The 20,991-nt window shown below is 46.8% G+C and overlaps 1 protein-coding gene across 2 annotated transcripts in view; it reads right to left on the bottom strand.

Annotated features, from left to right (window-relative positions):
* Positions 1-20,991, bottom strand: part of LOC132590487 (solute carrier family 12 member 2-like) — a 136,634-nt gene that overhangs the window by 13,135 nt on the left and 102,508 nt on the right. Inside the window, exons 18-21 of one of the 2 annotated variants that reach the window (XM_060263394.1) lie at positions 12,312-12,418; positions 9,838-9,917; positions 8,382-8,507; positions 6,339-6,386 (exon numbers count right to left, since the gene is read on the bottom strand). In XM_060263394.1, the coding sequence (XP_060119377.1) occupies positions 6,339-6,386; positions 8,382-8,507; positions 9,838-9,917; positions 12,312-12,418 (361 nt within the window). The remainder of the gene's footprint in view (positions 1-6,338; positions 6,387-8,381; positions 8,508-9,837; positions 9,918-12,311; positions 12,419-20,991) is intronic. The other variant, XM_060263395.1, reaches the window with a different exon arrangement.

Genomic DNA, 20,991 nt, shown 5'->3' on the forward strand with positions numbered 1-20,991 from the left:
TTCTGCCCTCGCGGTCGGGAGGAGCAGGGTGACGAGATTGCTTAGCCTTAGTGGCCGAATGGACTATAATAGAGTTGGGTGCCGGATGGGAGGCTAGAAATTTGCAATCCGTAGCATGCACCCGGTAGAGAGAGTCGAGACGTTTGGAAATAGCCGGGATGGAGGGCCTGCAGAAGGACAGGAAGCATAGGTAGCTTTGAGCTGTCGGGGAAGTCGGTTTGAACAAGGTCATGCACTACATCAGAGACCCTAGGAGAGTCAGATGGCATAGGTATGTTGAGGGCTGAGGCCATCGTAGTAATGAGGTTGAGATATGCCTTAGAACTGTCCGATGGGGAGAGCCGAGTGGGCACGTCAGATGCAGGCGAGGCGGGAGGTCCCTCGGAGTCGGAATGGTCTGATGTATCCAGCTCTGAATGTGAGTCCGGTCGTTGAGGTGACATGGACTTGGGCGGTGATCGGTCCTGAGACAGCTTCACGTGAGGGGACCCTGTTGGAGGTGGTTTAGACACCGTCGCGGAAGGTGGCCTGGGAAGATCTTGGGTCCGAGGATGGGTAGGAGACTCGATGACCTCACGTGACCGATGGGCACGGTAATGCTGCTCTCTGGTGGAGTCGACAGCCTCTCGGGTCCGATGAGCATCTCGGGTCCGATGAGCCAAGTACGGTTGGTCTCTAGTGTAGTAGGGAGACGGGTGTCGATAGTGGTGAGATTCCCGATCCCCAGAACGGTGCCGAGGAGAATAGGCATCCCGAATTCGAGGAGTTGAAACGTCACGGACATATGGTTCAGGTTCGAAGTCCGAGTATTGCCTGTAATAGCTTTGTTCAGATGGAGATCGAAAGTCTCTTCGGTACGCTGTACGGGGTCTAGGAGATGGAGACCTAGACGGGGAGCGGTCGTAGCGGTGACCCCGATAGTAATCCCAATACGGAGATGGCGAGCGAACTCGCTGGTCACAAACCGGAGACCGTGAGCGGAAGCGCTGAGTAGAGACCTGAGTAGAAGTGTCCTTGAGTTGCGAGGAAACTGGAATGTCCCGGAAGTATTCGGGACGGACACTAGGCGGGTCCGGTTCAAGAATGTCCGATGGTACCTCGCTGTGGATCGAAGGTGACCTGGAGCCAATCGGTATAACCTCAATCCTAGGGGAGTGAGGAGTTAGCTGTGGCATGTCTGAAATAACATCAGACGGTGCCGAGAGCTCCGGTGGTAAAATCGGATTCGAGTGCCCCGTCCCTGCCGAAGCGGACTGCGCAGCTGCCATAGCGGGAGCGGAAGTCGAAGCGGGCGGGTCGCGAGGTCTTTTCGGAGCCAAGGTCCTCGGGCTGGAGGCCGTCGGGCTGGAGTGGTGAGACTTCGACACCGAGGACGATCCCGAATGACGCAGTTTCTCCGGGGTCTTGCCTTCGGACACGGAGGTCGATTCCGAATGACGCAGTTTTTTCGAGGCCTTGCCCTCGGAGTGCTTAACTGTTTTCTTGTCGGACTTATGCTTCTTAGGGATATTCAGAAGGGCCGACATAGCCGAATCTCCCGCTCCTTGTGGGGGAGGCGGCGAATCCGAAGTGGGCATCGCCCGAAGGGACTTCTCAATAAGGAAACTGTGAAGGCGGGCTGCTCTGTTCTTTCGCGCCTGTTTGCCAAAACTGGCACAGTGAGGGCAGGAGTCGACTCTGTGGGATTCCCCCAAGCAGAATAGGCAGTGGGAATGGCCGTCAGAAGTAGGGAACTTGGCCCCGCACTTCCGACACCTTTTAAACGTAATTTTCCCTTCCATACGCTCCGGACGGGGAGGGGAAGATGGAAGGGAAGGGATGGGGGGGGGGGAGAAGAAACAGCGCAGAAGAGGTTCCTTTTTTTTTAAAATATATAGATATTTTGTAGGACGAAGAAAGTAGAAAAGGAATGGAAATAAGAAAGAGTAGTACGATACCAAAGTAGAGGCGAAGCAGAAGGAGGAACGCAGCAAGGTAGGTGTTGTCCGGGTGGCGGAAGGGAAGAAACTGAGTGGGATGGCCGCTCCCCCCCCCCGCTCCAGGCATGCGCGGTCGGTGCCTGCTCCCCAGAGCGGGAGGGAAGCGCGCCAAAAAGCGCTATAGGCGAGCTATTGGAGCTCCGAGGTATGGATCCGTTGCCTGCGGCAAGACCCATGTGTGGGACTGCACAGAGACCACGAAGAAGATCTGTCCTTTTACTCCATGACTCTCGAGCTTTCTAAGGAGCCTTTGATGAGGAACTTTATCAAAAGCTTTCTGGAAGTTAAGGTAAACAACATCTATTGGGTCTCCTTTGTCCACATGTTTGTTCACCCCCTCAAAGAAATGTAACAGGTTAGTGAGGCAAGATCTTCCCTTAAAGAACCCATGCTGAGTCTTCCTCAATAATCCGTGTTCATCAATGTGACTACTCATTCTGCCCTTGATAATGGTTTCTACCAACTTTCCTGGTATTGAAGTCAGACTGACTGGCCTGTAATTTCCCGGATCTCCTCTGGAACCTTTTTAAAGATGTGGGTGACATTTGCTACCTTTTAGTCCTCAGGAACGGAGGCAGATAGGAATGAAAGATTACATATTTTTGTCAGAAGATCCACACGTTCCCCCTTTGAGTTCTTTCAGAACTATTGGATGTATGCCATGCGGACCTGGTGACTTATTAGTTTTTAATTCGTCAATCAGTTGTAGGACCTCCTCTCTTGTCACCTCAATCTGACTCAGGTCTTTCAATATCCCTTCCAAAAGTAGTGGTACTGGAGCAGGCAAACACTTCTCGTCTTCCACAGTGAAGACAGAGGCAAAAAATGCATTCAGTTTCTCAGCCATTTCCCTATCCTCCTTCAGTAATCCTTTTACCCCTTGGTCATCCAAGGGCCTCACTGCCTCCCTGGCTGGTTTCCTGCTTCTAATATATTTGAAGAAATTTATTGTTGGTCTTTATGTTTTTTGCAATATGCTCCTCATAGTCCCTTTTTGCTTGCCTGATCACAGTCTTGCATTTGATTTGCCACAGCCTGTGTTCCCTTTTATTAATCTCACTTGGACTAGCTTTCCACCGCTTAAAGGAGTCCTTCTTACCTTTTACAGCTTCCATTACTTTGTTTGTTAACCATGCAGGCCTTTTCTTATACCCGTTGGTGCCTTTCCTAACTTGTGGTATGTATTTTATCTGAGCTTCTAGTTTTGTAGTTTTAAATAGCCTCAAAGCTTCCCCAAGGGTTTTGACTGTATTTACCTTTCTTTTCAGTTTCCTCTTCACATGCCTCCTCATCTCAGAGAATTTTCCCCTTTTAAAGTTAAATGTGGTTGTGCTGGTCTTTTGGGGCAACTCTCTATTTATACAAATGGTGAAATCAATAACGTTATGGTCACTGCTCCCACTTTTGCAATCACTTTTACATCTCTCACCAAGTCTTGGGCATTACTTAGGACCAAATCCAGGATCGCCCCACCCCTGGCAGGTTCTGAGACCATCTGCTCCATAGCACAGTCATTGAGAGCATCAAGAAACTCAATCTCTTTCTCTTGACCAGAACACATATTGACCCAATCAATCTGCAGGTAGTTAAAATCACCTATTATGACACAGTTATTACGTTTAGCCACTCTCTTCAATCCTTCCATCATATTATAATTGTCCTCTATCTTTTGATTTGGTGGGCGATAACAAGCTCCCATTGTTAAATTTCCTTTTGGGCCCTCTATTTCAACCCAAAGCATTTCTAGAAGCGAATAAAATTCTCTGACCTCAGTCTTAATGGACTGTATACCCTCTCTGACATACAGACTATCCTTCCAATATAACATATCCAGGAATTACCGTGTCCCACTGATTCTCCTCATTCCATTAAGTCTCTGAAATTCCCACAATGTCTATGTTTTCTCCCAACACTAAACATTCCAACTCACCAATTTTAATTCGAACACTTCTAGCATTTGCATACAAACATCTATAATTTCCCAGGCAAGCTAGGCCCGCAACCTTCCTCCTGCCACCTTGAGACTTTGGCAGACAGTCCATTCTGTTTGTCACCATCTCAGTGGACAACTCTGATTCATTACCCAGTAGAAAAGTAACAGCTAACCCTTCATCTGTTTGAGAAGAGTCCTCCCGAACCAGAGACATTTAATCTCCTGTCGGCTTTCCCCCAAGATTTAGTTTAAAAACTTCTCTGCCACCTTTTTGATTTTAAGTGCCAGCAGCCTGGTTCCATCTGGGGACAAGTGGAGACCGTCTCTTTTGTACAGCTCCCGCTTGTTCCAGAAAGCATCCCAGTGCCTAACAAACTTAAACCCTTCCTCCCTACACCATCATCTCATTCACACATTGAGACTTCTAATTTGTGCCTGTCTCTCCTGCCCTGCACGTGGAACAGGTAGCACTTCTGAGAAGGCTACCTTGGAGATCCTGGCCTTAAGCCTAGCAGCCTATATTTTTCCTCCAGGACCTCACGACTGCATTTCCCCACATCGCTGGTGCCAACATGCATCAGGACCACTGGCTTCTCCCCAGCACTGTCTATCAGCCTATCTACTACATGCATAATGTCTTCTACCTTCACACCAGGCAGGCAAGTCACCATACGGTCAGTACGTGGTTTTGCCACCCAGCTGTCTACTTGCCTAAGCATGGAATCACCAACTACTAGCCGCCCTGAGCCCACCTTGGTGGGGAGGGTGGGATATAAATCAAATAAATAAATAAGACCCCTCTCTCCCTGCCCAGGGATGGTTCCTTGGCGCAAAAGGATTCCCAATGGGGCTGCCACGTTCAGAGTGGGGCTCATCTAACACGCCCCCGAGAGTCTTCAGTGAGTTCCTAACTGACTGTCTCTGCTTCTCCAGGTCAGTCACCTCAGCCACAAGGGTATGAACTTGTTCCCTGAGGACCAGGAGCTCCTTGCATCGAGCACACACCCAAGACTTCTGTCCTATGGGCAGATAGTCATACATGCGACACTCAGTGCAAAACACTGGAAAGCCCCCACCCCCCTGCTGGCATTCTACCAGCTTTTTTGTTAAAATGTTGGCTTAGGACACCTCTTACAATCTTTTGTTGCTTGAGTACTCAAAAGAATTTCTCAAGTTCATGACTACCAAGAATCTTAAATACTTTTATATTTAAAGATGCTATTTTGATCAATCACAGGATTTAACTATTTGTTTTGGGGGGGGGGTTTAAATCCAAGTCCTGTTCAGAATCTATAAAGACAAGTTTGATGAGATAGGCACAAGCAAGTATGATCTATTAAGAAGAGATGGAAAGTCATGGAAAAGAGTGAGAGTGAAGGTTCATGTGAACTTTAGAGTTTACAAAGATGACAGCTAAAAAAAGACTGCAGGCATAATGACAGGCTATTAGGATGGCAAAGATAACATACTGACTGGCAAGTGCTTAAAACCTAACAGCTACCATACACCAGTGATGAAACTCTCCAAAGAGGAAATGCCATAGGGTCCATAGAGAATGAATGGCAAAGACAAAATGCCTTTGTCTAGGTACTCAGAAACCCTGTGGTATCTTTTCTGGGAGAAGTCTGAGGGTGGAGCACTGCTGCTCTATAGAACCTATCACACAGATGAAGGGTGCTGTCCAAAGCCCACACTAAGGCAAGAGATATTTCATTCAAGGTAACTGATCTGGCACAAATGGAAATGCTAATAAGGGCTGCCTTTCTTTATGATGGACAATGCCTATATTGTCTGAGGAGAACAAGTGGTTGCTCCCTGAGAACTAGGCAAAAGAAGCAGTGGCCAGTACCAGACAGACAGGAGAGAAGAATGCACTCAGTAATGGCCATAACCCAGAGAACTACTTCAAGATGTACCCCCAAACGAGTGAATATGTGTGGTATCACATTTTAGTTTTCTTTTTGGAATAGCAGTCCTACATACCATATTGTCAAATGCCAGAAACACACTTGCTATAGCAGAGGGTAGACTAGCATTTATAAAAGAAGGCAAATTTAAATGTCTCTCTGAGCAGAGATTATTGTGAAGTCCTCTGGATATTGTATGTGTGTGGTGTGACACTGTACAGTTTTGTTCATTAAAAGCTTGGCACAGTGGGCATACATTTCACTATAATCCTGTTTCCATTTTGAACAGATATTAAGACACATTTAAAATAAATTAAATTTTTCCTATAAAACACCAAGCTATTACACCCCAAAACCCCATCCTAGCAGTGATGTTTCTCATAGGCTTCCATGAGCTTGGCAAGTATAAATTTAATCATCTGAGAGATGTTGCCTCACACAAAAAGTATGATAAAATACAGACTGATATTTACAGTATGGAAAAATGGATTAAAACCAAAAGATGGAAAAATGGCCTGCCTTTTTTCAAAAGTGGTTGTGTTGGATTCTTGACATCATCTTCATCTTCTAGACAAGACAAGGTTTAAAAGTTAAAAAAGAGATGTTATTAGTTGTAGTAATGAAAATGTGAATACTGTTTACAACACAACATGAAATGGCACAACATAAAATGGCACTATGAAAAAAAACCCCATGAATTAATTCAATCAAATCCTGCTAATTAGTAAGTTATTAACATGTTGATACTTTATAAGTTATTATTACAAGTTATTAACATGTTGATACCTTCACACACTTTTTTTGTAAAGTCCCAAGGATGAATTAGTTCTGGGGGAGGGAAGAAGGTGAATCAGTTGTCCACTACTAGTATAAACAAGCAATGCTCAGGAAAATTATTTTTCCCTGAAGAGTGTTTGATGAAGAAAGAAAGGAAACAGTTCATATCCTAAAGTATTTTACAAGTCTAGGCACTGTCCTAATGAAAGGAAAGGGGAGAGATTTCCAGAGACTTTCCTGCATCAGTAGATACGTGCTAAATATGGGGTAAACATAAATGCATTGGAACAAAAGAAGATCCCTGCTGGATCAACCAGTAGTTCATTTCTAGACCTTCAATGCATTTCATAACTTAGCTAACTAAGTTGCCCCAGAGAGCTGTCAGGCCAAAGGCAAAGGCCTTCCCTGGTAATTTGTAGGGATGGACACAGTAAGCGAAAAGGGTGGTTCAGTTTGTGGTTTGTTGGTAGCCCAAATTGGTGGTTCATTTCATGTTTTTTCAATTGCCTGATCTGTGGTTTGTTGGTTCAGGAAGGCGTAGAACAGATCCTGAGTGGGTTAGAGATGCCAAACTTGCAGCAAACTCTTCAGCAGACTCTACCATCTCTCCAAATTTGCTTTGAATTGGAAATGAAATACAGCCCCCCAAAGTAGGTGCCTCCAGTAAATTGCTCTTCAAGGAGCTGGGGAAAGAAAGGGAAACTGCCCTACAGCTTCTGGTTGGTTTCATCCCCAGAAAGCTTGGAAATTGACTAGATGCTGCAGATCCACTCTCCTAGCCCGTGCACTTCTGTTCAGTTTCTAGTAAAACTAACTAGAAGCCACAGGTAGCCAGGAAGAGCAGCACTATGGTGTCTAGTCAGTTTCAGTGAATACTGACCAGAAGTGCGGGCTGCTGAGGAGAGCAGAGCTGTTGCTTCTAGTCAGTTTCAGTGGAAGCTGACCAGAAGTGCAAGGGCTGGAATCATGCCAGCACCAGGTTGTCTGGAAAAACAAAGCAAACATAAACCAAACAGCATGCCAAGAAAAAAGATCAGTTTTTGTTCATGTTCAGTGTGGTGGGATGAGACAAAACAGCTTGGAACAAACTATGAATCAGCCACTTTTAGAATGAATCATGATCCATGGTTTGGTTCCTTCCCATCCCTAATTCAAAGGTTTGCTGCCTCTGAATGTGAAGGTTCCGTTTAATCACTCTGGACAGGAGCCATTGATAGACCTATCCTCCACAATGTACCTAATTCACTTTTTAAAACCATCTATATGCATAACTACTGCATTGCATCCACTGGCAGTGAATTCCAGCAAATTACTTGTTGAATGAAAAAGCATTTCCTTTTGTCTGTCCTAAATCTACTGCTCATCAGCTTCATTAGGTGCCCCCAAGAGCTAGCATTATGAAAGAGGGAGAACTCCCTATCAGCTTTTCCCATCAAATAAATTTTCCTCTAAATCTCTGTTGTCAGTTGTCTTTTTTCTTAACTGAATAGTCAAATGTTTCTCACAATATGTTATCTACTTGAATGCAAGTCTGCAAGTGGAAACCTCTAAACATGTTTAGTCGCTCCTAAAAACTGACAAATGAATAAACTGAGAAATACAAAAAGCAAAAAGAAAATATCTTCCACTGGCCCAACATCTTGTCATCTGGTAACAAGTTTCCACAAGTTTAAACACCTGAAATGTAGCACTGAAGGAAAGAAAGTCACATAAGAAGTTTTTAAAAAAGACTGAATAATTATTCTTGCACGACCACAAACAAAATTCTATTCAGTAGATGGTTACCTTTCTGAATAGGAGCTTTTTCACTCACAGGCTTAGAAGTGACTGTCTCTGTCTTCTTGCTGTAGTCCACATTTACTATAATATCTTTGGTTACAGGAGATTTCTCTTGTGATGACTGTAATTCTTCTGTGAATTACACAAATTTATGTAAACTAATTATTTAAAGGCTACTTGACCATAATCAAGTCATTTTATGACAAGAATACATACATGGCCAATGCTAAGATCAAGCAACCGGGGGTGGGGTGGGGTTGGATTAACAGAACAAACCATGTTCAGTCTCAGCCTCTGTCTCTCTGTCTCTCTCTCTCACTCACACACACACACACATTTGTGCTGACTACCTAAAGATAGAAATAAGAGCCTCATAAGTAGCTACAGCTTCTCAATAGTATGGTTTGGATCCAGTTCAGTATTTCTGCAAGTGCAAGGACTGCTGTCCACAGAATGTATCTGTGGAAAGTTGCAAAACTTGCATTCTGCTAGTGGAAAACCTTGCTCCTGAAGAAATACTGCACTGCACTAAATCTCAGCCCAGAGGCAATCTGTTGTTCAATTATTGTGTGAAGAGGCAGGAGGTTGGTGAGAGAAAGTGTTCTGTACAAACTTAGAAATATTTGTTCTTTCACACTGGAGTTGAAAACAAGCTCCTGTGTAAGTCATAATGAGATCTTGGTACTCATTATATAATTCTAGAAAAAAATTCCCAAGGGATAGTTATATTAGTCTATTGTAGTAAATCCAAACAGAAGTGTTGTATCAAAGACCAACAGATTTCCTCTAGCATAAACTACAGCAAATTTCAGCAGAGAATCCTAAATCAGCAGATGTAACCACACAAACGGATATAGAGAGCAGAAACTGCAGAGTTAAAAGGGCAGGGTTTGTGACACTGAAAAAACCCTCAAAATACAAGATAAGCAGTGATCTGTCAAAGCAGCTACATCCAAGTGGGCAGCCGTGTTGGTCTGAAGCAATAGAACAAAGCAGTAGAAAAGTTGCACCTTTAGGACCAACTAAGTTTTATTCAGAATGTAAGCTTTCATATGCTTATGATGAAGTCTGCTTAGAGCATACGAAAGCTTACAACTTGTCTACTGCTTTGTTCTATTTCAAAGCAGCTGTAATTGTGTCAGTTTAAAACCACAGTCAATACAATTACATCTGTTAGATTCTAATTTCACAATTATTTATGCTACGATGATAAATCTGTTAAATCGAGGTGCCATAAAACTTTTCATAAGGAAGCAGAGCAACTCATTAAAATGCATTTTGCCATGGAGTTATGATCATTTCTGATGACTTTGTAAGTATTACATATTTAAGAATAAAGAAAATTATATTCCAGGAAAATTTCCAGGAACTAATCTTGGCTGTTTAAAAGGAAGCAAAACTGTACCTTGCTTGTTGTGACAAAATATCTTGAAATGATTCTAGATATTATGATAAGGGTTACCTTGCCCCTGAAGATGAGAAATATCCAGACCTTCTCTCAGCCGGATAACAACCACTCCATACTGAACGTCAAAGGCATCACTGTCATAGATCAGGTAGAAAAATATTTTAAAAAGTAATTCTAGCTAAAAAAAAAAGTGACTGGATATACTGTAAATGAAATCTATAGAGAATATATGATGTCACATACTTCCTGCCTCAAGAAGAGGAGGAGATTGGATTTATATCTCGCCCTTCACATGGAGTCTCAGAGAGGCTTACAATCTCCTTTCCCTTCCTCTCCCCACAACAGATACCCTGTGAGGGCTGAGAGAGCTCTTTAAAGAACTGCTCTTGAGAGAACAGGTTTGAAAGAACTGTGACTGACCTAATGTCACCCAGCAACTGCATACGGAGGAGTGGGGAATCAAACCCGGTTCTCCCAGATTAGAGTCCAAGCTCTTAACCACTACACTAAATTGGCTCTCAAGCAAAAGCTTTAGCCCCCTATTTACAGCATTTTAGATGAGCTGATGCTGAGTTTTTGATATTATTTGGTTGTTTTTTAAAAAGCAAGCTGCAAATTAATTATATTACTTTTTCTATATAAAACTGCACTGTTAATAAATTAAACCCAGGGCTTGCCACTGTTCAATAGCAGTTACCCCACAAAAGCAAGTGTGATGTAGTGGTTAGCGTTTCAGACTAGAATCTGGGAAGCCAAGGTGGGAATGACCATTCTGCCATGGAAACACACTGAGTAACCTTGGGTCAGTTACATGTTCTCAGTAGAGGTGTGCAAAAAAAAAAAATCTGGTAAAATCTGGATTTGGAGTTATTCGGGGGCAAGCTATTCAGGAGGGCGAAATATCCCCAAATACCAGATTTGGCTATTTCCAAATATACAGGAGATATTTGGCTATTCCTGAATATATGGGCCTTTGAAGCCAATGACAAAATAGGTATAATGAATTGCAGCTGTCGGGTGGGGGGAAAAGGGTTTTGAGGTAAAGGTTCCAAATTTGCAGGGCAGCTGCAGGGGCCTCTCCTGCACAGAACCCCCAAGTTTCAAAAAAGGGGCCTAAAATTGGCCCTTTTCCCTTATGGTGGGAAAAAAGCAATCAGTCAGTGTTCCCACTCTAATTAGAATGTGACTCAGTGACATGGGGGCTGAGGGAGAGGCACCAAATTTCCAGGGCTGCTGGACCAGGGGTTCCTATTCTAAGGGCACCCAAAGAGGGTCCCTATCTCCCTAAAGTAGGAAAAACTACCCCAGGCAGCAGTTATATTCTCCTAGAGAATCTCTGTAGTGGAAAGTCAACTGTGGTGAGGGTGCTTTGTTTGCAAGGAACGTAACAATGCTATTTGCCCAGTAGAACAAGTACAAGACGCAACACACAGGACCTTATTTCAAATTAGAGAATCTGATTCTCAAATTGGGGTGGGGGCTTTCTGCAGGGACTGACCTTTAATATATCTTATTTTTTATAAAATTTTAATGATATTATTTATGTATATATACTTGAGATTCCCCTGACAAAGCCTGTTGGCGAAACACATAAAGGAATGTTTTGGGAATTACAACTGAGTAATAAAATATAGTTTTACCTGATTTTCCCCATCAGACTTTGCCTTTTTAAATTTTCTATCAAGAAAACGCACGGGGAGGAGCCAGGGCCCTTCAAAGGCTCTTTTTGGCCTTTGAGAAAGGAATAATCAAGTCAGGATGCAGCCACTTACTACCATATAACTTGCATGATTCAGTCAGGCTCAGTTTCTTGCTACCATTCAGCAGCAGCCACCCCATGAAATCCAGTGTCATGTAGGGGTTAGAGTTTCATACTAGAATCTAGGGCCCCCAGATTTTACTCTCCATGCTATTATGGAATCTCACTGGATGACACTGGGCCAGTCACACTCTCTAAGGGCCAAGCTAGATGTTATGGCTTCCATTGTGGGGTGGACCAAGATCACCTAGTACCACGGTGCTGTGGGCCTGATCAGGATCAGGCTCTTGCAGCAGTTTTAAATGGCTGAGTTCAGCTCTACAAGGTTTTCAGAACCATGGATGCCATAATGTGTGGTCTGATCCTAAGCCTAACTTATCTCACAGAGTTATTGTGAAAAAAGTGGAGAGGAGAATGATGTAAGCTGCTGGGACTCAAAGCAGCTTACATCATTCTCTTCTCCACTTTATTCACAATAACTCTGTGAGATAAGTTAGGCTTAGGATCAAAGAAAAACAAGATACAAAGTAAATAAATAATGAATATAGTTGAAGATGAGGGCAGATAAAAGGTTAGCTGGTGAGTGAGAAGGAGAACAAAGCAGGGAAAGGTGAGAGGTTATGGGGACTTTCAGGAAAGGGAAAATAGCTGGGGAGGAGAAATGAGATGTCCTACACAAGTCCTTATGAGTCCTCCCCTTTGTGATATACTAATATATGTATTCCAAAATTACATATTTACATTAATGTATGTTCAACCTTGTACTCACTGTAGTAAGTTGATGTAGGTATCAACATCCCTCATGTCAGCTGACTGCCAATCTTTCTTAAATCCAATAACAAGAGTGTTTGGTCTCATTCGCCCCAAACCTGCAGCCTAATAACAAAATTACATTAAAACCTTTGACAAGCTTAAAGTAGTTTCCTTCAAGGAATATTGTATTGGCAGAAGATCTGAATTACCTAGAAAAAAACCAAGTTGTTTATCTGTAACATTATTTTTGAGTGGTCATCTGAGCAGCCACACTGGGTACTACACCTGTGCTGTGCCTCCATTCGGGAAAATTCTAGAGCTTAGATTTTCGGTGGGCTTTTCCTCAGGTCTGGGGAGCAGACACCTCTGGGCACACCTCAGTTTCTCACACCACTAGACAGTCCCCAGAATGAAAGGGAAGAAATAAGGAAAGCCAGCAGTGGGGAAGGATGGGTGGGTGTGGCTGCACAGATGACCACTTGAAGATCATAAATTATAGGTAAGCAACCTAGGTATTTATTTTCTTCATGGTCTCTCTGCAGTCCACACACTGGGTGACTAGTGCGCTGATGTAAATCGGATGGTGGGTGCTGGCCAAAGAACAGTCCAGGAAAAAACAACAGATACAAAGTAGGTGAACCAAAGAGATTATATTAAAGATGAAGCATATGACAAATATTTCTCTTTAGTTTCAGACTCAGTACATCAGAAATGTTACAGATGTGGTCATATGGAGAATAAGACAATCCAAACATTCAACAATGAAAAATAGATCTTGAAAATGCCTGGCCAAAGGCCACATCCTTACAAGCCCAAATGTTAAGGACACAGTGGGTAACAAAGGTGGATGGTGTGGACCATTTGGCAGCTGCACAAACATCTTCAAGGTCATCTGAAAGAGACATTGTGATAGGAGAGACACTTCAACAGGACACAAAGGCCATTAAATGCCTCCACTGGAGGGCATTAGGACCTACGAATTTCCATGCATTCAAGAGCATGCTCTTAACTTCAGGCATGAAAACGAGACGATGATTCTTCATGCCGTGATTTTGAAAAGACTTTGGTCATGATGAAGGATCCATCCATGCTGCTGGGACAGCAGATTGGGGACTCTGGGCAGTGCCATGTAAGTCCTTCAGCTGAGATGCAGCAAGGTCAGAAACCATGGCTGGCACCACCACCATGGGTCGACAAGGATGCAAGAAGTATTTTCTGATTGAAGTTTCTGAAGCACTTGGGTGATCAGAGGAAGGGGAGGGAACATGTAAAAAAGCTGACCAGTCCACTGGTGGAGAAAGGCATCGCCGAGAGAACCCAGAAGAGTGTTCAGTCTGCTGAAGTATCAGTCGCACTTCATGTTCTGGTGGGTTGCAAACACATAGATCGATGGTGTGCTGAAAGCCCAAAACACTGGAATCAAGTACATTATGTTTGCTGCCCATTCATGCTGTACTGAAGTCTCCCAACTGAGGAGATCTGCCTGATTGTTCTATACTCCTGGGACATGGATTGCACATAGTTGGATGTTGCGTGGGATGCACCAGTTCCAGATCTTGAGTGCTAGGTGGCAAAGAGAGGAAAAAGCAGTACCTCCCTGTCTGTTAAGATAAAAGACAGTTGCCAAGGCAACTTGGACCAGATTTCCTTGTATGTTTGGAACAAAGGAGAGAAGTGTATTGTAGACTGCCAAAATTTCAAATTTGTTTTTTTTTAAAAAAAAACATATTTTTATTTTATTTTACAAACAATTCTAACACATATTCAAAGGATATTTCTGCAATATTTTCATATACATTGTTGTGATCAATATATATTGTCAAATAAAGGATAAGGAAAAAAGAATGTTACTAAAATTATTACTATACACTGCTTATATTTTACATTACAAAAAATAATACTTGTGCGATCTTCAATAATTTTTTTAGACTCAACATAGTTAACCAAATTAATTCTACCATAACTGTAATAAAGTTACAATTTCAGGGATTTCTTTTTGGAGAATAAGATAATCCAAAATCGGGTACCAGATAAGTCTGAGTTCTCTAATTCTATGTCTGTTTAAGTCATATCAGTTAGTTTGTCCATAATGTAAAGCTGCCAATGTTTTGCATGCCAATGATTAAGATTCAGAACAAATGTTTGTTTCCAGTTTGCTGTTATGGTTATTTTAGCTGCAAATGTTAACAGAGCTATTCTTTTTGCCATTACTGGTGTTAGTTTTAAATGATCTCTATAATTCAGCAGGATAACTTCTGGTTTCAGGGGTAGATTTATGCTAGTGATGATTTTAATCTTATCCAATCTTAACCAATATGAATGGACTTTAGGGCATTGTAACCAACAGTGTATGTATGTTCCAGTTTGTTGTATTTTCAAATGCTTTCCAGATTCTGTCCCAATTTTCTGAGGTAAGTTTAATGGAGCATTCTTTTTGCCATCATTTTTGACATAGTATACTGGCTTTTTGAGCCCAATAGTTTGTATATTTTGGAAATATACCTCTAGATTGTGTTTCACTAAGTTTTAGTATCATTGCAAGTTCAGTTAAGGGTTGTTTCATAATGTCTGTCATTGGGGAGCAAAGATGTATTACTTGAAGGTATTGAAACCATGGTATTTTGCAATTAATTTTAATTTCTAAATCTTTTTTCTCTATTATTGTATATTTGTTTACCATTAGGTCCACTAGTCTAGTTATGCCTGCCTTGTGCCAAGTTTTATATTCTGATGCTGTCTGTCCAGGAGGGTACCAGCTTTGCCCTGTAAAATAGGAGAGTCTAGAGATATTGGGTAAGTGATATTTATGTATACTGTTCCATTCTTTTAATATAGGTTGAAGGTATGGAAAAACAGGTTTCCTACCTGTAACTGATGATCTTCGAGTGGTCATCTGTGCAGTCACACCAATGGGAGAGGCGCCGGCGCCGACCCTGATCGGTAAACTTCAAAAGCTGCGGATTTCCGCCTCTCCGCCCCCGCGCGCATGCGCAAACTCCTCCCCCCTTTGCGCATGCTCGCCGGGACGGGAGCGGACATCCCGCCAGTTCCTTCTGACCGCTGCGTTAGCCCATATAGGATGGACCGGCAGCGGAGGGGAAGGAGGGCGGGTAGTGTGACTGCACAGATGACCACTCGAAGATCATCAGTTACAGGTAGGAAACCTGTTTATCTTCTTCGTGGTCTCTGTGCATCACACCAATGGGAGACTAGCAAGCAAGGACATACCTGGAGGAGGGCGCAACGGTCCATCAGCAAGAGACAGACTGTAGCACAGCACGGCCCACCGCCGAGTCCTGACGCCGCCTCATATCCAGCGCATAGTGCGACACAAAGGTATGCACCGACGCCCATGTGGCAGCCTTGCAAATGTCCTGCAGCGGCACTCCCTTCAGGAACGCTGCCGAAGAAGCCACCGCTCGCGTCGAATGGGCCCTCACCGGCCCCGGAAGCGGCGTCTTCTGGAGAAGATAGCACAGCCTAATGGTGCCGGTAATCCATTTAGACAATCTCTGAGACGAGATCCTCCGACCCCGGGATGGAGCCACGTACGAAACGAAGAGCCGGGAGTCCCGCCTGAACGACTTCGTACGGTGTAAGTAGAAAGCAAGCGCTCGTTTTACATCGAGGGCATGAAACCGCCGTTCGGCCTCCGTTGAAGGGTTCGGGAAGAACACAGGGAGGTCAATCACGGCATTCAAATGAAACGCAGAGACCACCTTGGGCAGGAACGTGACGTCAGGGCGGAGCACCACCCCCTCAGGGGAGAAGCAAAGGTAGGGCTTGTCGCACCTCAGTGCCATCAGTTCACCCACTCGCCTCGCCGACGTGATTGCAACCAGAAACGCTGTCTTCCATGCTAACAGCTGGTGCGAACAAGTAGCTAGAGGTTCAAACGGCTTCCCCATAAGGGCCCTAAGAACCAAAATCAAGTCCCAGGACGGGGCGGGCACCCGCACCGCGGGATACAGCCGAGCGACCCCCTTGAGGAACTGCTTCGTCTCCGGGTGGGTAAAGACTGAATATCCGTCAATCGGCCTGTGCTCACTCGAGATGGCCGCCAGGTACACCCTCACTGAGGAGGTCGCCAGATCACGGTCCAGCAAGGACAGTAGGAAGTCAAAGACTGCAGAGAGGCCGGCCGTCCGCGACTCCAGCCCCTTATCCACAGAGAACTGAACGAACTTCGACCACTTATAGGCGTACGAGCGCCAAGTTGAGGGCTTCCTGCTGTTCATAAGCACGAACCTAGCTCTTTCCGATAGCTGCGAGCGTCCAGACGCCAAGCCGTCAACTTCAGATGGGGCACATCGTGGTGCAGCACTTGCCCCTGGTGCGACAGCAGCAGATCCGGGACCTGTGGGAAGTGGTGAAACTCCCCGCGGGCAAGCCGCAAGACTATTGGGAACCACTGCTGCCTCGGCCACCATGGCGTTATCAGGATGCCCACTGGCCGCTCCCGCAGGATCTTCTGGACAACTCTGGTAATCAGCGGCAACGGGGGAAAGAGGTACACCTCGTGGTGCGTCCACGGGATCAGGAGCCCGTCCCCGAGGGACAAAGGATCCACTCCTCCCCTGGTGCAGAAAGACTCGCACTTGCTGTTCTCCCGAGTCAGTCAGTTTATTGCGGCTCCTTTATGTTTAGATAATTACGAATTGTTTGAGAATTTATCTGGCCTTGAGAATTTATCCGGTAATGTCCTTGCTGGGTTCCAGAAACAAACATCTCCTCGCAAGCATGAGTAAACGGACTAAACGCCAGCGAACGAGCCCAACAGCTGCTGGGGAGTCGGTGCCAAAGAAAACACGCAGCCACAAAGCTTCAAAACAGCTACTGTTCTCCCGAGTCGCAAAAACGTCCAGCGTAGGCGCTCCCCAGAGGCGAAAAACTGGTGCCAGAAACCTCCAGTTTAGCTCCCATTCGTGGAGCGACGCACCTCCCCTGCTGAGGAAGTCTGCCCTGGTGTTCAGAACACCTGGGAGGTGGGTCGCAAGCAGTGAGATCCCTCGGGCTATACACGCTTCCCAAATCGCCATCGCCAGCCGGCAGAGGCTGCGAGACACTGTGCCCCCTTGGCGATTTATGTAGGCCATGGGCGTCGTATTGTCCGTGAGGATTGCCACTGCTCGGCCAGTGATGAGTGTCTGGAACGACCGGACAGCATGGAAGACAGCCAGCAGTTCCAGGTAGTTGATATGCCGGAGAGCCTGATGAGCCGGCCACCTGTCCCCGACACATAAACCCATCGCATGTGCGCCCCAACCCCAAAGGGACGCATCTGTCGTGATCGTCACAGAGGGCTGAGGTCTGTGAAAGGGCGCCCCTCCTATCAGGTTGCAGTCCTGCCCCCACCATGCTATGTCCGCCAACACCTCTGGAGGAACCGTTAGGCAACGACTTGGGGGGTCGAGGTTGGAGCGGAACTCCCATAGGAACCACAACTGGAGCGGTCGCATGCGAAGCCTCGCATTCGGAATGACCGAGGTGGTGGCCGCCATAAGTCCCAGTAGACGCTGAACCCGGCGCGCAGGGACTGTTGGGTTGCGTTCCAGGGAGCAAACTGCCTGAACAATGGCCCCTGCCCGATCTGCTGGTAGAAACGCCCTGCATGCTATCATGTCCAGTACTGCGCCGATGAACTGCACTCTCTGCGACGGTTGGAGGTGCGACTTCTTCCAGTTGACCTGGAGCCCCAGGTCCGACAACAGGGCGAGAGTGGTGTCGATGTGCTGAAGCAGAGTCTCCCTCGACCCCGCCACTATCAGCCAATCGTCTATGTACGGGAACAGGGAGATCCCTTGAAGCCTCAGGTGGGCGGCAATAACGACCATCGTTTTGGTAAACACTCTCTGGGCCGTCGACAGACCAAAGGGCAGTGCCCTGTACTGAAAGTGATCGTTGCCGACCGTAAATCGCAGGAACTTGCGGTGCCGGGGGTGGATGGAAACATGAAAGTACGCATCTTTCAGGTCTAAAGTTGCCAACCATTCCCCGTGGTCCAGCAGCGGGAGAATGCATGGCAGAGAAGTCATTCGAAACTTGTTGTAACTTATGAACTCGTTGAGAGCCCGAAGGTCCATGATCGGACGTAGGCCTCCGTCCTTCTTGGGGACCGCAAAGTAGCGGGAGTAGAACCCACGGCCGCGTTGATCCTTCGGGACCTCCTCGATAGCCTGCTTGAGGAGGAGGGATTGAACCTCTTCCTGGAGAGGAAGGGAAGGGGCAGTGTAAGCAAACCTCGGAGTAGGGGGTAGTCGGAAAAATTCTATCTCGTACCCCCACCGGATCACAGATAAGACCCACTGGTCCGAGGTGATACGGGACCAGGCAGGTAGGAAGCGGGATAGGCGAATAGAGTCCGTGTCCCCATGGGGACGGGTGGGCGGGGGGGGAGTCAAAGGCCCTGCTTCTGATGTTTCGCACCCTTCTGCCTAGAAGCCTGGGCAGAGGACGGGGAGTATTTCTGCTTGGGCTGGTACTGAGTCCTCGGGAGGGTGGACGTTGACTTCGGGCGCCACTGTTGCTCAGGGGACTTAGCATAAGGCTTCTTCTGCCATTGCCGCGTCCACTGCCGTTTAGTCTGCGGGCGAGAGGTGGAGACCCCCAGATTCCGGGATGCTTTTATACTTTTGTCCATCTCTTGAAGGTCCGAGTCAGTGGTCACACTGAATAGACCTGTGCCATCGAATGGCAGGTCTTCAATGTACGCCTGTGTATCAGGCTGTAAAGCAGTGGAGCGCAGCCAGGAGTGTCTACGGAGAGATATGGCCGTAGTAATAGTCTTACCACAAGCATCTCCTGAATGCTTTGCGGAATTCAGCTGCTGCTTAGCGAGGGCCATCCCCTCCTTCTGTAGCTTCTTAAGAGCCAACCTGCTTTGTTCTGGCATCGTGTGCAAAACGGAAGAGACCTGGTCCCACAGGGTATATTGATACCTGCTCATACAAGCAGAGTAGTTCGCGATCTTCATCCCCAGCGACCCAGAGGAGTATAATCGTCGTCCTACGGCGTCCAGCTTGCGGCCCTCCTTGTCGGGAGGGGTTGAGTGCGTTTTCTTTGCCCTGGATGAGGACGAAACCACAATCGAATTAGGCTTGGGGTGTGTATACAGGAACTCCGCTGTATCCTCCTGCAGCCGGTACATATGGTCCAGCCGGCGAGATGACACCGGCGTGGACGCGGGTTTGTCCCAGGACGCTTTTGCAGTATGCAGCATCACATTGGTGATGGGCAGGGCGACCGCTGTCGAGGTATCCCTTTGAACAATGTCAAACACATTGTCCGTGACCACAGGCTGTTGCTGGACTGTTGGCAACGACAGTGCCAGCGCCATCCGCTTGATTAAGTCTCCATATGATTTTAGGTCTTCGGAAGGAGAGATGGGATGATCCTCCGTGGTCTTTTCCGGTGGGGATGGTTCGCCAGTAGAAGATGCACCTTGTTCTTCAGGTGATGATTCCCTCATGGACCTAGGGGATGCCTCAGGTGAATCTGATTGCTCGGACGTCTGGCGTCGAGGTGGAGAAGTCGGGACCACTGGAGTTGTCTTCCGTTCCTCGGAGGGGGAATGCTGCTCTGGTTCTCGGCGTCGAATCGGCTGTGTGACCTCGGGCGGTTTCGATATTGTAGCAGAAGCCGTACTTCTAGGGGTTCTGCAGGACATCCGTGATCTATACGAGGTCTCCGATGCCTGATCCCAGTCCATCTGTCGCGGTGGCAACCAGGGAAAAGGGTGTTGCATGGGGCAGGCGCCGTAGAGGTACTGCCATTGTCGCTGATCCCAGGGAATGTGAGACACTGGTCGATGAGGAGAAGGATCCCTCTTCAGGTATCGAGGAGAGTGGCTGCTCGATGACCGATCCCGGTGCGAGTCACTGCGTCGATCCCGAACAGGGCTCCAAGAGCGAGGAGTCCGCTGTCCCGGTGTGAGCCTCCCCGCTGGGCTTTTATCGATACCGACGCGTTGTGCCGAATCGATCTCGGAATCGGAGTCGGAAATGACGAGTTGAGTCGACATCGAAGTAAGCGGCGGCGTGCTCTGCCGACGAACAGGTGAGGCGAAGAGCTTGAGAGGCGGGATGACCAGCGTCGAAGGCTCCGATGTCGAGACAGGCGCCGATCCCGAAGCGGACTTATGCTCCGACTTGTCGGCCTTCCGCTTCTTCGCCTTCTCTGCGTGCTTGTCCTCCTTACGCCTTTTTTCCGGCAGCGAGGACTCGGATGCGGCTGCCGAGCCTGAGCGTTTGCGGGGGCGATCGGCATCGGAGGGCCCTTTTTCGGCGTCGACCGATTTCGGCGTCGACAGCTCAGCCGAAGGCTGCCCTTGATCGGAGGCGAGCGCACGTGGTGATAGTGCCTTCTCCATAAGCGCTGCCGCCAGTCGCGCCGCCCTGTTCTTCTTTGTCTGTTTCGAGAACTTGGCGCAGTGGGCACACGAGTCCGGCTTGTGCTGTTCCCCCAGGCACAACAGACACAGGGAATGGCCGTCCGGTGGCGCGATTTTGCTTCCGCACTTCGAACAGCGACGGAAGAAACCCCACCGCTTTTCCATGCGAGGGCCAGGAAAAGAAAGGGCGGGGAAGGCCCGATTGAGCGGGGGAAGGCGCCCCGAAGGGCGGGAAAACTCACCCCACGCTCCGAACGGGCTGTAACAACACTATCTAACTAACTAAACTAACAACTAACTACAGCTA

Source organism: Heteronotia binoei, unplaced genomic scaffold, assembly GCF_032191835.1.
Source record: "Heteronotia binoei isolate CCM8104 ecotype False Entrance Well unplaced genomic scaffold, APGP_CSIRO_Hbin_v1 ptg000047l___fragment_1, whole genome shotgun sequence".
In the NCBI taxonomy this organism is placed as follows: domain Eukaryota; kingdom Metazoa; phylum Chordata; class Lepidosauria; order Squamata; family Gekkonidae; genus Heteronotia; species Heteronotia binoei.